The 16,487-nt window shown below is 39.4% G+C and overlaps 1 protein-coding gene across 1 annotated transcript in view; it reads right to left on the reverse strand.

The window, feature by feature from the left end:
- The window catches only part of agbl4 (AGBL carboxypeptidase 4), a 766,018-nt gene that overhangs the window by 285,230 nt on the left and 464,301 nt on the right, over nucleotides 1–16,487 (reverse strand). The window contains exon 6 of the mRNA XM_060829584.1: nucleotides 5,898–5,937. Within this exon, the coding sequence (XP_060685567.1) occupies nucleotides 5,898–5,937 (40 nt within the window). The remainder of the gene's footprint in view (nucleotides 1–5,897; nucleotides 5,938–16,487) is intronic.

Genomic DNA, 16,487 nt, shown 5'->3' on the forward strand with positions numbered 1-16,487 from the left:
TAGCACGTTGTGGCGATCTCCCTGCCTGGTATGGTGGTCTCTTGCCACAGTGTGGCAGTCCCCCAGCCCATCATGGCAGTCTCCTGGCTCAGCGTGGCAGCCTACAGTGGCATTTTGGCTAGCATAGCCTCAGCACGGACCTCTGAGACGACTCTAGAATGGTCTCCCTGCCTCAAGAATCTTGAGGTGAAGCCCAGTGGTCTGGAATCAAGGCCCGATGTGGACTGGAAGGGCTAGGTGCCGGCATGGACATGTTTTAAATGTTTTGAACATTTTTTTTCTGTCATTTCCAATTTATTTCTACAATCTGTAATGCTGGAGTTCTCCTAAAAGCCTATATTGAAGAGTCTGTACCTAGGTATCTTGTATGTAAGACAGCAATACAAATGGTGACTTGAGTAGATGTGACAATAAAACTCATGCCAATTCTAATTCTAACTAAATGAACTATCCAAAAATTGCTACATTAGGTAACGGAACCACCAAAAATCAACAGTGGTGAGAGATTAGGAATAATGTTCTCTCTAGGTGGAAAGTCCATGCACACTGAATCCAGTGCAGATTGATTGACTCCTTCATTTGCAGAAGTCAATGCCACACACTGAATTTGAAGATCTGCACAGTGGAGGGAAAAAGGGTGAGTAACTGAACATTAACATGCTCATTGTAGCCAGTAATTGGAATATAGTGTGCAGTTTGGGTCTTCCTACTTAATGGAAGATATATTTGCGTAATGAAAGTTTTAATATATATATTATCATTATCACTTAGGAACTTGGATTTTAAAGTACATTTCATGTTTTAGTGATATAAACATCTAATCTGTACTATAAAGGGCGAGTCAGAAAGTGATTTAGAACAACAAGCCACAGACAGCCTTCCCAACAAGTCGTGGTTAAGCTAAATGACTCAACAAACTACTTGGTGAGATAATTGCTGCTTTTCATTGACTACGTTTTTACCACCAGAAGAGAAGACCAGGAATCATAGAATCCCTATTGTGCAGAAAGAGGTCATTCAGGCTACCGAGTCCAAACTGACCCTGCAAACAGCATTCCACCCAGACCCAGCCCATCGCCATAATCCCGCATTTATCATTGCCAATTCACCTAGCCTAGAGGAAACCCATGCAGACACGGGAAGAATGTGCAAACTCCACCCAGACAGTCATCCAATGCTGGAATCAAACTTGTGAGGCAGCAGTGCTAACCAGTTCCATCTCCATAAGATTCCCCCAGCAGTCAAAAGTAGATTGAGTTCTAAAGAAAAGATCCTTAACAATGGAAGGATAGTTTAGTTTTATCAGTTTCAAGCTATCAGACTGGAAAGAAGTTTTAAATTGTTTTAGCACACATTAGTTTTATTCTTAGAGCTCATAAGAAAAGGCATTAGCTTGTGTCAATATATATTTAGGGACAAATACAAAGAATTACTTTGTGAAAAGAAATGCTCACAATCTCAGAGTCAAAGAGATATACAGCACAGACCCTTCAGTCCAACTTGTCCATGCCAAACAGATATTCCAACCTTACCTAGTCCTATGTACCAGAACTTTGCCCATATCACTCCAAACCCTTCCTATTCATATACTCATCCAGATGCCTTTTAAATGTTGCAATTGTACCAGCCTCCACCACTTCCTCTGGCAGTTCATTCCATATACGTACCATCCTCTGCATGAAACAGTTGTCCCTTAGGTCCCTTTTATATCTTTCCCCTCTCACCCTAAACCTATGCCCTCTAGTTCTGGACTCCCCCACTCCAGAGAAAAGACCTTGCCTATTTATCCTATCCACGCCCCTCAAGATTTTATAAATTTCTATAACCTCAGTCTCCGACACTCCAGGGAAAACAGCCCCAGCCTGTTCAGCTTCTCCCTATAGCTCAGATCCTCCAACCCTGACAACATTCTTGTAAATCTTTTCTGAACCCTTTCAAGTTTCACAACATCCTTCCAATATTGGTTTAAAAAAAAAGATGTTGCTGAGAAAAGAGTTGAATCTTCCTTTTAGTTTTTTTAAATGAGATCTTACCAAATTGTCTCATATATGCATAGTTTTATTTGTACAGGTAGTTCTTGGATAATGTGTGTTCTGGCAACGTGATTTGGCTATAATGCTGCTGAAGAATTAGATTAGATTAGATTCCCTACAGTGTGGAAACAGGCCCTTCGGCCCAACAAGTCCACACCGACCCTCTGAAGAATAACCCACCCAGACCCATTTCCCGCTGACTAATGCACCTATGGACAATTTGGCATGGCCAATTCACCCATCCTGCACATCTTTGTGACTGTGGGAGGAAACTGGAGCACCCTGAGGAAACCCACGCAGACATGGGGAGAACGTGCAAACTCCACACAGTTACACGAGGCTGGAATCGAACCTGGGACCCTGGTGCTGTGAGGCAGTGCTAACCACTGAGCCACTGTGCCACCCCATTAGGGAACGGTATATTTGAGAACGCTTACATGTTTTCACATGAGCGTAATTCCAGCGGGGGATCGATTTGTGTGCTTTGTTCTGTGCATGCACTTATGTCCGCGCCAAAGTCTCCACACCATTCTGTGCATGCGTAATGTCAGCACTAATCTTTGTGCCATTTTGCACATGTGCTAATGTCAGCTGCCAATAGAGCAGCTTTCTATGAGAATACTGTAGAGTAGCTATTTGACATTTTTTAAATGTACTGTGTTAAATTTACTTCTGTTTTGTTAATAAACATGATTTCAATTTTCATTCAGGCTGTACAATTCTTTATGTTAGACTTTTGAGTAACTTTTGAGAGATTGTGAGTGATACTCTTTGCTGGTCTGCCCATAACTCCACTTTTCCCATTGAACCCATTATATATATTAAGCAATTTTCTATTAAGCGATGTTTCGCTGGAGCACAACTATGGTGCTATAAGAGAACTACCTGTATTTCTTTTATTTTGGATAATAACATTCACACAAAACTGTCAATGAGTTTAAGTTGTTTATCACCACAGTAACCAAATTCCAAAAATAAATTTTATGGTCTATCGAGCCAAGTTTCACTTCCAGTGTTACAATCAGCTGGGATCACATTAAAATCAGGACTTTGGCTGGAAAAAAATCTATTGAATTTAAGAAGAATCTCTGAATCCTTAAAGAAATATGTACATGGATTTACTGGACATAAAGTGGGAGCGCCACTGGGAAGTTAATTATATGGATCAGAATTTCAAAGTTGCATTGAGTATTGCTAACATTTTTCTGGGAGTAGGAGACATGACAGTGCATCATAGCATCGAATCTTTGTGATGGTTACACAAGACAGTTAGCAGATCATTGAAGGAAGAAATAAAAGCAGGACCTGAAAAGGATAAGATGCTTTGAGCAATTTCCCTGTACTAAAATTACAAGGCGGAAGCCTGAAGTTGACGTGTCACTGCTTGATTTAGCTAACATTCAGTTAGATATGAAAAACAAGACTCAGACATAACAGAAAACATGAATTGGAATCAAAGCAGAATGAAATAGCAATGGAGAGAGTAATTGAAAGGAATGGGAAAGAGAACTGGCTATTACAAAGCTTGAATGGGAAGGTGGGGGAAAAGAAATGAAAGCTTAATGAAATTTTAAAGATTTCTAAATATGGAAATCATCCATGACCTGACCACACAAAAGCTAAGAATAAAGATGAGGTAGCAGCTCAGAGAATGCTTCTGATTCCAAAAAGTAGCTGTCAAGAAAACCTTTGGGAGAAGCGGAGCATCATGAGTTGATATGGGGCTATGGAGTGCCATGAGGATGGATAGAGGGGCATAGAATGAGTGGAAGGGAATGAAAGGCCATGGTGAAAAGGTACTCTGCATGGAGGGATGAGGTATGTAAGGGTTGAGAGTTCTCAAAGTCCTTATTCTAACTGGAAAATCAAGGTGAGGCTAATTAGTCCACCTCAGAACAATAGGCTTCGAAAATGTACTGTTTCCAGGGATGGTGGTCCCAACTCCAGTGCATGCACATCCCATGCCTCTCTATACCATCCCCCCTAAAAATTAACATTATGTGCATCAGCACAGTTTTTCCTGAATGAGGTACAGTATCAAAACATTTCTAAATTCTGTGCACAGACTCCAGAGCAAACTTTTGAGACTGAATGACAGTTACCCTAAAGTTGGCTGAAGTCCTGTGGCCATAGTTCTCTCCAAATAATCCCAAACTCTAAGATCCAATGTTCAAATTATTAAAATTTGATGTAATGACTCATTCAGAAGTTTCACTGCTCAGAATGGATGAATGCAGATATTTCTGCTGCTTACAGATATTGCTGAGTGATCCACAGATTTTGGCAGTGTGTAATGCATTGGAATCAGTCTCTGCCATCTATCCAAGATCCTCTAAGATGGTTCAGGTGTCTCCGCACAGATGTAGTACTCATTCAACATTGTTACTAGAATAGGTGTCCAATGGTCAGTTTACTTGTTTTCTCTAACATTGCCACTGCCATTTTACACAACAGCAAGTTAACGCTTGTTTCTACAACAGGCCACCTTCATGGCTCCAAACATATTCCTCCATAACCATGTAATTTACAGCATAGTTGGAACTCAATATCACAGCAGGTGGAACTCCTGCCTCTCCTTATTTCCAATGATGCAACAGCCCAACTGCATTTCATTGATATCCAAATATGCAAAAGTTCAACCTTACATAACACAATACTGTGTGGCTTTGCTGTACAAAATAGCTTCCTCCACAACAAAGCATAATTTGTAATATTTACTGAAATATTTTACAACTTAAAACTTCAAGAAAATTAATTCATTAACAACTAAAGAAAAATAAGAAAATATTTCCTACTTTGCTATAGATGTTAACTAGCATTTTTAATTCCATTAATATCAGCACAGTAAATAATCGCATATATCATTTTTTTAGCACGTGTTGTGGGCAGCAAAAGAAGGACAAAATTGTACAAATTCCAGCAAATTGACTGTGAACATGTTGTGAGAATTTGACATTCTACAGTAAGTTAGCTGAACTGCAATTTTTTTGAAGTAATAGCTAAACTGAATCCAAAACATTCAATTCGGACATTCTACAAAATAACTCAAATTTGGCCAATTTACGGAGACAGTGAGGTCTGCAGATGCTGGAGATCAGAGTTGAGAATGTGTTGCTGGAAAAGCTCAGCAGGTCAGGCAGCCTCCTGAAGATGGGCTCTGGCCCGAAACGCCGATTTTCCTGCTCCTCGACTACTGCCTGACCTGCTGTGCTTTTCCAGCAACACATTCTCAACTCTGAGCAACTTCAGCAACACACTCTCAATTCAGCCAATTTATGTCTTTTCAGTTTTGTTTTTAGTTCTAATATTTACATAAAATCTGTACCATAAACAAGAACATTGATTCAAAGAATTCAAAATCAATTAATTGAACAGAAAATAACAGCCAAAATTATTTAAATACATAAATTAGTATATCAAGTATGGAGAGAATAGTTTTACAGTTTCAACTTCAATTCATTCAGCACGTATATTGACAACAGATATTTGCTTAACTGAAATTTATCATCTTACTGGGAATGCCGCTATTATCATATTAATAAAGCATGTTAAAACATAGAGTTTTAAAACATATTGCTTGTGATTCCTCCAGAGTAGGCAGTTAAAAAAAAAAGCTCCTTCTCCTTCAGGGCATAACTTCAGACAGAATAAAATCAACCCAACAATGCTGTGACTGCAGGTCCAGATAGGCAGCTCCACAGACACGGAACTGCTCAGGGCTAAGTTACTTCCAATATAACTGTCACCCACTCCAGTGTAAAATTTGTCAGGGGAACAGTTTGTTTCATTTAGTGTCAGGGAAAATCCCACATCTAGACAGCTTTTATATAAAGCAGAAGATTATGAACCAGCATTTCTACTCACCAGGGTTTGTTATTGTCAAGAGGTCAAGACGCCGTTGTTGCTAAAAGACAAATAAACAGTTTGTTAGAACATCTTTACTAGAGAGCGTGTGGTTTTGCTGATGGTCAAATCTTTAAAGCACTGTCTATATTGCAATACATCGATAGTGCCTTTTAAAGTAAAATGTAGGCTGGTTTACAGACAGGAAAGACTATACTTAATGTTCACCTGCTGAGTGAACAGATGCTGAGATGCCACACTGCTGCTTATATGGAAGATCCACCAGTGTTAAGTGCTGCTCAAGAACCTAAGTAGCTAGCAGTGGATTTTATTCAGGCTCCAGGATCCTGTGGTGGGAATCTTGCTTCCAACAGATACTATACAATCCGAGATCAGCAGTTGTTATATTTCAGATGGCACCAATGCAAACAGTGGCACACTACTTGCAATGAACACTTCAAAGACATAGGATTGTTGAGAGACTCAGGCCACAGCTGCAAGTAAGGGTGGAATCAGAGTCACAAGGTGGAGGATATGTGAGGGAGAGACAGAGTATCAACAACAAAGGCAGTGGTTAGCGGTCAGTAAGCCCCACTTCCAAATGCCTGATTCCTTGATCAGTTACTGAGTGCCTTTGAATAAAGACTGCCTCCTGGGAGCCTGTAAGCAAAGCCAACAGAGATTGTTTTCAAGGTCTCCATACTGTGCTTCACTGCCTGCCTCTGGGTGAATACTAGTGTCTAGTCTTTTTGTATTTTCTAATCAACCTGTTCAGATTTGGAGCACATAGGACTTGAATACAGGCATCATAGCTCAGAGGCAGGGACACTGCCATTGTGCAAAGAGCCCAAATATATTGTCTATGGGAAGAGGGCTCTTAAGTAGGCATTAATTGCTCACTTAAGGACTTCGGTTGGTGGTGTGGAGAGAAGGCCATCCATGACTCTTTTCCCTGGCCTCAATTCAGACAGAGACAGAGACAGGAAGGTCATGGGCTGAACACCCAGCAGCCTCTTATTCAATTCGTTGAGCTGCCTTCAAATTTGCAGCATTCAAAGTCACTATTATTTTACAAAAAATAAATCTGTCCAACCTGTTTAAAAGGAGATACAAATAATTGTCTCTCATGCTGGAGTAGAAAACAGCAAGCTGGAATTAATGTAGCCCACTACAGTGGGAAACATGGCAGCCAGGGTCATTTAATCAGGGAAAAGCTCAGCATCAATCTCCAGACAGTAGAAAAAACATACTCAATTAAATCAGGGGACAGATCAGGCTGATGCAGTGTTCCCAGCCACCTGAAGCAGCATGTCAATCGGGCCCATTCATGAGCCTATTATCCCTGAAACAGAAATAGAAATTGCTGGAAAATATCAGCAGGTCTGGCAGCATCTGTGGTGAGAACAGTGAACATTTCAGGTCCTGGGAGCCTCTTCAGAGTAGGAGATTACTATCCATGGGTACACCACAACTTATAGAACTTCATGGGTAAAACTAAGTAATATAGCTTTCCCATGCCCTCAGAAGGTTGCACAGCAAATGCTGCCAGGTTTTACTGGTTTACCAGCTTCCATAGGTGGGTGCTTTGTTCTCCTAATCATACGAGGACCCAGTATTAGCAATAGATGTCAGGTAGTTCTTCTATGATGTGATAGTTGCGTTCTTGTGCAATCCCGCATTATAGAAAAATTGTGCTTTAGAAACAGTGCTTAAAGTGTTGGTGCTGTAATTATGATAACACACATTTTAAAAGTTCACGCTTTAGAAACAGTGTCCCCAATTCATCAATCGTTTCACAGCGAATTTGCATTAATGAAATGTGTGCTTTTGCAGAATGACCTGTACATATTGTACAATTTGGTTGATCTAGACATACAACTCCATTTTATACGTAGCTAATATTTCATCAGAATGTATTTTTACTATAAATAACAGTACCTGATTTCTAAAATAAACTTAAACATCACTCTTTTGATAGCTAAACTGAAAGAATGGGAAGGAAACATGACAAATTTCAATATTGATCATTGCCAAGTCAGCAGCAAAAATATCATTTATGCACGAGGCAATTATGGAATGCTGCTCAAAAATAGGTTGAAGTGTGGCACAGATGAAGATGTTATTGTTGTTCTACACAATGGTCTTTTTATAATAATTATGTGACAAAATGGAAGCTTCCAACAATTCAGGGTTTTAAAATGGAGGGGTTTTTTTTGCATAGCACATAATGTTGCATAGACATTTCACCTGCCTGAAAAACAATGGATTACAATCCATGAATCAGATAACAAAGATTTCATTTTGATAGCAGGGTGGTATATTAAAAATATTAATACTGAAACAGTTGTCAGGCAAATATATGATTTCTAGCTGTGGTCATGTATGAAAATAGCTGAATTGAAAGTACAATAAGGAAGTAAAAATGTTTCAGACCATTAAACTATTATCTGTCCAGATAAAGAGACTGTTAGCATCTTGGCTGCCTGATTGCTTCAAAGAAATAACTGGAGATCACAGTAAAAGCATTCACGTAACCAAAAAGCCTTCTGGTGTTCTGCAATCTAATTATTCATCCTCGTTGTTATACGTATACAAATTGTATTGTGTTCTGTATTCGTTGCAAAATCTATGTAGTGTCATGACTTAACTGGGAAGACTGCACCAATAATTATGCCCCACTGTTCCACAAGCCCATCACATAATGTATAAATGTACAAGATGTCAATGAAACCACTAAAATGACCAAATTATCTGTCTAACTGCTAATCTGGGAGAAAAGCAATTCACTCCAGGTTTCCTCAGTAATGGTTCAAAAGTCCCCCTTTTATTGTAACATGCTTAATTTTAACAAGCGGAGTGAAATGAAAGGATTTTGAATTTATGCAACTTAAACCATAACCCTACACAACAGACTTATTGTTTAGATGAGTGAAAAGAAGAATATAGACTGAGTAAAAAAAATTCTGAAGACTAAAAGTCCAGACCACGAGGTGCAAAGTTATTTTTCTCATGGTCTTTGAGTTTTGCAATTATGGCACACTGTCATCTGTGCAGTGACTGTCATTCTTAAATTCAATGACTTATCAGGTATACATAGATGTTTCATGCATGAATTCTTTCTCGCAAGAATTATTGTTTTTTCCTATCTTTTCCCCACATGGATACAGAAAGGGAGAGATGGATATTTCTGTCTGCAGGCTTTGTATGATTTTTTTCACTCTGCTTCTCTTGGCACTTACACCTTTTAACCACTCTGCTCAACCAGAATGAGGCCTGATATGAGGCAAAATTACCTTAATTTAAAAGTTCGAAAGTAGGCAACACTTAATTTTCTAATTGCAAAAGCCCTCCTGATATTCTGACCTCTTATTCTTCCACCCTTAAAAAAATGGAATTGCTGGTTTTAAATGCATTACATTACCAGGAAAACATTACACACGTGCAACATGAAAACAAATTACTTACATTCTCACACATTCATTCCTTAAATAGGATTTGAACATTTTCTTGACATTTATTTAGACCATAAGAAATAGGAACAGAAATTAGGCCATTCAGCCCATCGAGTCTTTCCACCATTCAATCATGGCTGATAAGTTTCTCAACCCCATTCTCCCGCTTTCTCCCCATAACCCTCAATCCCCTTTGCAATCAAGAACCAACCTATCTCAATCTTAAATATCCTCAATGACCTGGCATCCACAGCCTTCTGTTCTCAAACTCTTAATCTATTTCCATATAATCCTGCCCTAGATAATTACATTCGTGTTTCCAATGATATGAACATTCTTTACATTGGATGATTGAATCAATAAGCTCCATTGAAACAATCTTGTATTTTGACTCTAAAATTTCTCTATAAAGCTGGCAGGTCACAGTGAGCATATTAGTGTTTCAATACAACCAAGACATTTGAAGAACCAATGAAATCTGAAAGTCTAATTTTCCCATGTAGAGTATTTCTTCTGATATTGGTTGAATTTCTTTAAAAAAAAAACCCCACTGGGTTCTGCATTCCTGATTCAGCATCTTGCAATAAGTCTGTACCTACTACCAAAGTAGAAGTATCAAATGACATTTTAAAAGTTGGGGGTGGCCAACACTGATTTATTAGGATTACCTTCAACATCCTAAAGGCTGCTTGGCACTCTGCTGACTAGATAACCTTTGACTGCTTCCACAACAAGTGTGTTAAAGTTAAAAAATCACAACAACATCAGATTATAGTTCAACAGGCTTATTTGGAAGTATTGGCTTTTGGAGCACTGCTCCTTCATCAGGTAGTCAGCTGACAAAGGAGCAGCGCTCTGAAAGCTAGTACTTTCAAATAAACCAGTTGGACTACAATCTGATGTTATGTGATTTTTAACTTTGTCCACCCAGCCCAACACCAGCATCTGTTAAAGGTATAGCTACTGTGCTGATGTTTAGCACTATTTTCCATGACCATGTAATCTAATAGTGAGGATTCATCTTTTTGCCTTCAAAGCTTTTACTTCCTTAATTATGATTAACCTTTTAATCTCACGATCATAAATCAAGTTGAATGGAGTAAATGCATTAGATTCATCTGGGCAATCTTTGGAAACAAAGAGTACAAAATCTATTCTTTGCCCCAATCTTGTGGATGTTTGAATAATAAGCCTTAATCATTGTTTGGCGAATCTGAAGGTAACTCTCCAAAACTGCTTGCGTTTGAAGATTAAGGGCAGTAGACTACAACTATTTTATACCCAAATTGCTGATTTATGTCCTGAAAAAAATTGAACATAAATTTAGAACCTTGATTAGGTTGTATAACAATTTGCAGTCCGTAAATTAATTTTTCTACTAATACCATAGCTGTAATTGTCCTTCAAAGAATATATTTTGGAAATTGGCTGTCATGTCCCTAAGGATATATTTCTGTCCTGCTGCATTTTCTTCACAACCTACTAACACTTAACTGATGCTTCTTCAAAACTGGTATGGATGTTCTCGACTACATGTTGAGGTTTTTCAACCACCTAATATATATGGCATGTTTTACAAAACTACATTGTTTCCTTATTAAGTATTGACCAAGTAGAATGTCTACTTATTGATATTTGAGTTTTCTATATTCCTATATGTCCTGCCAAAAGAATTTTCTGTGCTATGCCAACATCTCCTGACAATATTTGGGCAGTACTACTATCCGATGAACAAATGTAGATCCTTCATCTGCAGATCTCTGAGGATTTCTTCATTATCAGAACTTTGTCTTTAACAATCCAGAACTCCTTCAGCCTCTACTTCAGTTTGAGTTGTTATATTACCTTACTTAACTTGGGAAATGTTTTCCTAGCCTCAATTAACAAAAGCATGTAAAATCACTCTCTGTAATCACCTCCAACCTTAAATAAAGTTTCGGTTAGACTAACCTCTGCTTATGGTATTACTTTGAATGTCGCATTTAGAATTCTATGTACAGTTCTGGTCACCACATTATAAAAGGATGTGGATGCTTTGGAGGGGGTGCAGAGAAGGTTTACGAGGATGTTGCCTGGTATGGAAGGTGCTAGCTATGAAGAGAGGTTGAGTAGATTAGGATTGTTTTCATTAGAAAAAAGGAGATTGAGAAGGGACCTGATTGAGGTCTACAAAATCATGAAGCATATAGACAGGGTAGATAGAGATAAGCTTTTTCTCAGGGTGAGGGATTCAATCATGAGAGGTCGTGCGTTCAAGGTGAGAGGTGAAAAGTTTAAGGGGGATATACGCGGCAAGTACTTTATACAGAGGGTTGTCGGTGCCTGGAACGCATTGCCAGCAGATGTGGTAGAGGCAGGCACGGTAGATTCACTTAAGATGCATCTAGACAGATGCTTGAGTAGGTGGGGAGCAGAGGGATACAGAGCTTAGGAATTGGGCAATAGGTTTCAACAGTGGATTTGGATCGCCACAGGCTTGGAGGGCCGAAAGGCTTGTTCCTCGGCTATAAATTTTCTTTGTTCTTTGTACAAGATCATAAAGGATACAGAAATGTTGGTAAGTTTTTTTTCCTAATGTGAGGGATTCAATAACGAGAAGTCACGTGTTCAAGGTACGAGGAGAAAAGTTTACGGGGGATACACGCAGAAGTACTTTATACAGAGGGTGGTAGGTGCCTGGAACGTGTTGCCAGCAGAGGTAGTAGAGGCAGGCACAGTAGATTCATTTAAGTTGCATCTGGACAGATGCATGAGATGGTGGGAGCAGAGGGATACAGATCCTTAGGAATTGGGCGATAGGTTTAGACAATGGATTAGGATCCGCTCAAGCTTGGTGGACCAAAGGGCCTGTTCCTGAGCTATAAATTTTCTTTGTCTTTGTCTTTGAGTTGTGTTGAAAACTAGTCATTTGATTTGCCTTAAACTAACATGTATTCCGACAACAATGTGGATTTTTAAAGAGTCTTTAACACTTGATAGGAGTATACTGCCATCAAGTCATTTATTGGGATAAGGAACCAGAATCTTGCTTCAAGAATTAGGTTTTAAGGAGTGCCATAAAAAAAGGAAAGGCAGTTAGAGGGATGGAGAGATTCAGTAAGGAAATTCCAGAATTTAGGACTGAGACAGCTGGAGATATGACCACCAATAATGGAGCAATTAACATTGGTAATGAAGATCAGACCACAATTAGAGGAACACAGCGAAGGTCTGTACGATTAAAAGTGCTGACAAAGATAAGGAGAGCAAAGGAAGGATTGAAAAATAAGTGGATGATTTTTAAAAATGAGACAATACCAGATTAGGAGCTAACATAGTTAGTGAGTATAGAAATGACGGGTAAATGATAGCTGCAAGTTAGGATAAGGGCAGTAGAATGTCAAATAAGCTTACATTTTTAGATCGTGCAAGGTGTAAACTTTATTACAAATCTAATGCAGCATTTGTTTTCATCAACCCATAGGTAGTGATAGCTAAATTTCAGACCCAGCTTTGAAAACAAAATTGATTTACCCTAGTCACAATTCATTTTGGGGGATAATGTAAGGCTCAAAGGTCTTTCCTAACATCTCTGACAAGATAGTGACACCAGCAAGGTAGACTGTGTTTGGGCTTCTGGGCCCGACCGTTCCAGACTGACCGCTTCCTCCCTTCTTTCCTAACACTTTCTGTCTTCTTTCTCTTACTTTATCTGCTACTCATCAATGACAGGCGAGAAGGTGACAGTGCTGAGGAGGGTGGTCAGAGTGAGACTCTTGGTGAGGCAGCAGCTTGGCCTGGCAGTGGAACCAGGAACTCCTTGTTGTGGTCTGCTCGGAGCAGGAACTCCAGGTATCAGCGTGACTATGCCTTCAAAGGAACCAAGGACTCCTATTTGTGGTATGCTCAGAGTGGGGATTCCAGCATTATTGAGGAAGCAACCTGGTTGCAATAGGCCCGTAGCAGGGATTCCTGGTTATCAGTATGGTGGTGGCAGATCCTGGTTGTGGTCGGCCTGGAACCGGGGTCTCCTGGCTATCAGCTCGGCAGTGACAGCAGCGAAGCTGGGGGCTCCTGGTTGCAGAGTGAGTGCTGCATCAGTGGCCTGTTGGCAAGCTAAGCTCAGCAACAAAGAGATGGTGCTTGAAGAGTGGCAACTCCAATGTGGGTGGGTCCGGCGCAGGCAGCAGAGGGGTGACAACGTGAGTGTCCTTGTTCAGCTCACTCAGGGCTCAGGACTCATGGTGGAGACAGTGAAACGAAATTGGACTCTCTTTCAACTTTATCCTTTTATTCATAAAGTATGCAAAATGGCACCAGATTGTGGTGACAGTTGAAGCTTTTCACTATATTTTACTCTGTTGTTCATTGTAAAGTGCAAATAACAATATATCATTATTCATGCATTCATCATCATTCATTCCAGAGTCTGCAAGAGACGCCAGTTATCTCCAATGGGAAGACCCATTATATGTCTTTCAGGTGTTTTAGTGGCCATTGGTAAGCCACCTCAGATTCAAGAATCTGGCCATCTCACTAGCCAGAAGATATCATCATGGATGGGGTCTTGTTGAGTGCAATGGCTGCAGTGGAGGAGGGTTTGCACTAAGGACATGAGGTGTACTCAGTGAGCTTCCCAATCAGGCACTAAACACTTCAAATGAGGAAACCCCCAATCCCAGGGGAACAGTAAGTAAATTTCTGTGAATTACTTGCCATACACACTGCATGACTCAAAGTCCATCTGCAACTGAGTTGATGCCAGAGGGGGCACAATGAGGACCTTTAAGTAGTCATCAATTGGCCAAAGTGTCTCAAATTTGCAGCTAGTTGAGAAGTCTAACCATGGACCTTCCTGACCCAGACCTAATTTTGATAAGGAAGACATCCTCAGAAGATGGTGGATTCTCACATTTCACATTCTCACCTTATTAAAATCTTCTCTGCAACCCCCCCCCCCCCCCAAACATGTCATAAGAGAAGCCTTAAAACTTCATCCATCTTGTTTGTTGCCCACATAGATCTGTCGATATGTGATTCAAGCTGCACTACAATATGGAATACGGAGAATTCACCACAAATAGTTTGTAAGTTCAAATGGTAATGAGAAATAGAATCATAGAAAATGACAGCACAGAATGACTATTTGAGAAGTTTAATCCTACTTTCTATTTCTTGACCTGTAGCTTCAAGTGAACATCTAAATACTTCTTCAGGTTTCTATCTCTACCATCCTTTCAAATAATGCATTCCAGATACCATTCACCCACTTGGTGAAACAAAATTCACTATATAGAAAATATAGAAGACAGCAGCAGGGGTAAGCCATTTGACATTTGAGCATGCTCTGCCATTCAGTATGATCATGCTTGATCTTCAAACTCAATACCATAATTTTGCCCTCCCTCTCCAGTAAGGAGCTGAATAACAGGCATCAACCATTATGACTATCTGTGCTGTTATGATCAGATTAAATTAGATTCCCTACAGTATGGAAACACCAACCCTCCGAAGAGTAACCCACCCAGATCCATTTCACTATCTTATATTTACCCTTGACACTATGGGCAATTTAGCATGGCCAATTCACCTGGCCTGCACATCTTTGGATTGTGGGAGGAAACTGGAGCACCCAGAGGAAACCCACGGAGACATGGGGACAATGTGCAAACTCCACACAGACAGTCGACCAAGACAGGAATTGAAACCGGGTTCCTGGCGCTGTGAGGCTGCAGTTGTTATGTTTGATTTTTTGCCTGAAATGATAGGCACCTTTACAAGAGATGAAAGCGAGTGGCACAATCATTACTTTTGTTGCAAATGTGGAAGTTTCTAACTCACTGTTGGAGCACGTGAGTAGGCAATACAGAATGTCTGCTGGGTTAGTGCTGTTGCAGTTTTGGGTGGATCAGGGTGAGTGGTGGATACAATAACAGAACGAGAGTGAACATGAACTATTGGAGAGAAATTCTGGCATTTACACTGGCAGAATGTAGAATGGAGAAATGTATTTTTTTCAGTTAGACAAGTAAGAAATGAGATATTCTGAACTGTCATTTAAAGTATAAGTAACCTACTAAGAGAATGCTTGCAGTAAGCAATGACAAAATAAACCTTGAACATCTTAAAATGTGACATCTTCTCTCAGCTATTCACTGAAAGTTCAGATTTCTTTGTAAAATGTTACCAGTATCTATTGAGACCCTAACATCATAGACAAGGTAAACTTGATCTAACCAAATGATTCCAGAAATACAGCTTACTAGAACTTGTTTTCCCTTTGTGAGTTAATGAATCTCACCCTTAATTCCAAATATATTTTCCTATATCTCTCATTACTGTTAGGAACTATTCTTTACACATTTGTCATTATATTACAGTGTGTTTGGTAGCTAAAACTCAGCATGGTATTTATTCAAAGTAAAGTTCTTGGTTTCTCAGCTAATGTCTGGATGAAAATATTACACATATCACCTTTCTATCTGAACATGCATTCTTAGATACCATCTAATTTGATTCTATAGGAGTCCTACAGGACAAAATATCCATTGGTAACACAGTCAGTGACCACTTTGAAATTATCCAAAGTTCAAACAGTTGTAAGCATTTTTTTACTGTGAAAAAAACTCTATATATAACAAAAACCATCACAATACTTCAAATCAGTAATTTATTTTGGCACAAAAGGAGGCCATTTAGCTGATTGAGTCCGTGACAGTCTCCTTGATAGAGAAATCCAATCAGTTCCATTTCTCAGCAGTATTCCCACCGCCCTGCAGGTTTGTATCATTCAAAAACCAGTTCAATATCGTGTTGAAATTATTGATCATCTCTGCTTTCCTCACACTTGCAGGCAATGAGTTCCAGATCATCAGCACTTACTGCTTAAGAATTTTTTATCAAAACATCCCCTACAAACTACTTGGCAAATCCTTAAATCTAAGTCCTCTGGACTTTGCACCTGCATCTAATAGGAACAAGTTTATTTCAGCCACCTTATTAGAATGTGTTATAATCTTGTACACCTCTAATAGTTCTCCTCTCAACATCTTTTGCTCCAGGTTAACCATCCAAACTTCATGTTCGTTCAAGTGAAAATTAATATACAAAGAATATTTCTTCAAAGAAGATGCATTCATTTACTGGCAGTTTTTAAAAAACTGTTCAACTATCTGTCCTT

This window comes from Hemiscyllium ocellatum, chromosome 9 (genome assembly GCF_020745735.1).
Source record: "Hemiscyllium ocellatum isolate sHemOce1 chromosome 9, sHemOce1.pat.X.cur, whole genome shotgun sequence".
Classification (NCBI taxonomy): domain Eukaryota; kingdom Metazoa; phylum Chordata; class Chondrichthyes; order Orectolobiformes; family Hemiscylliidae; genus Hemiscyllium; species Hemiscyllium ocellatum.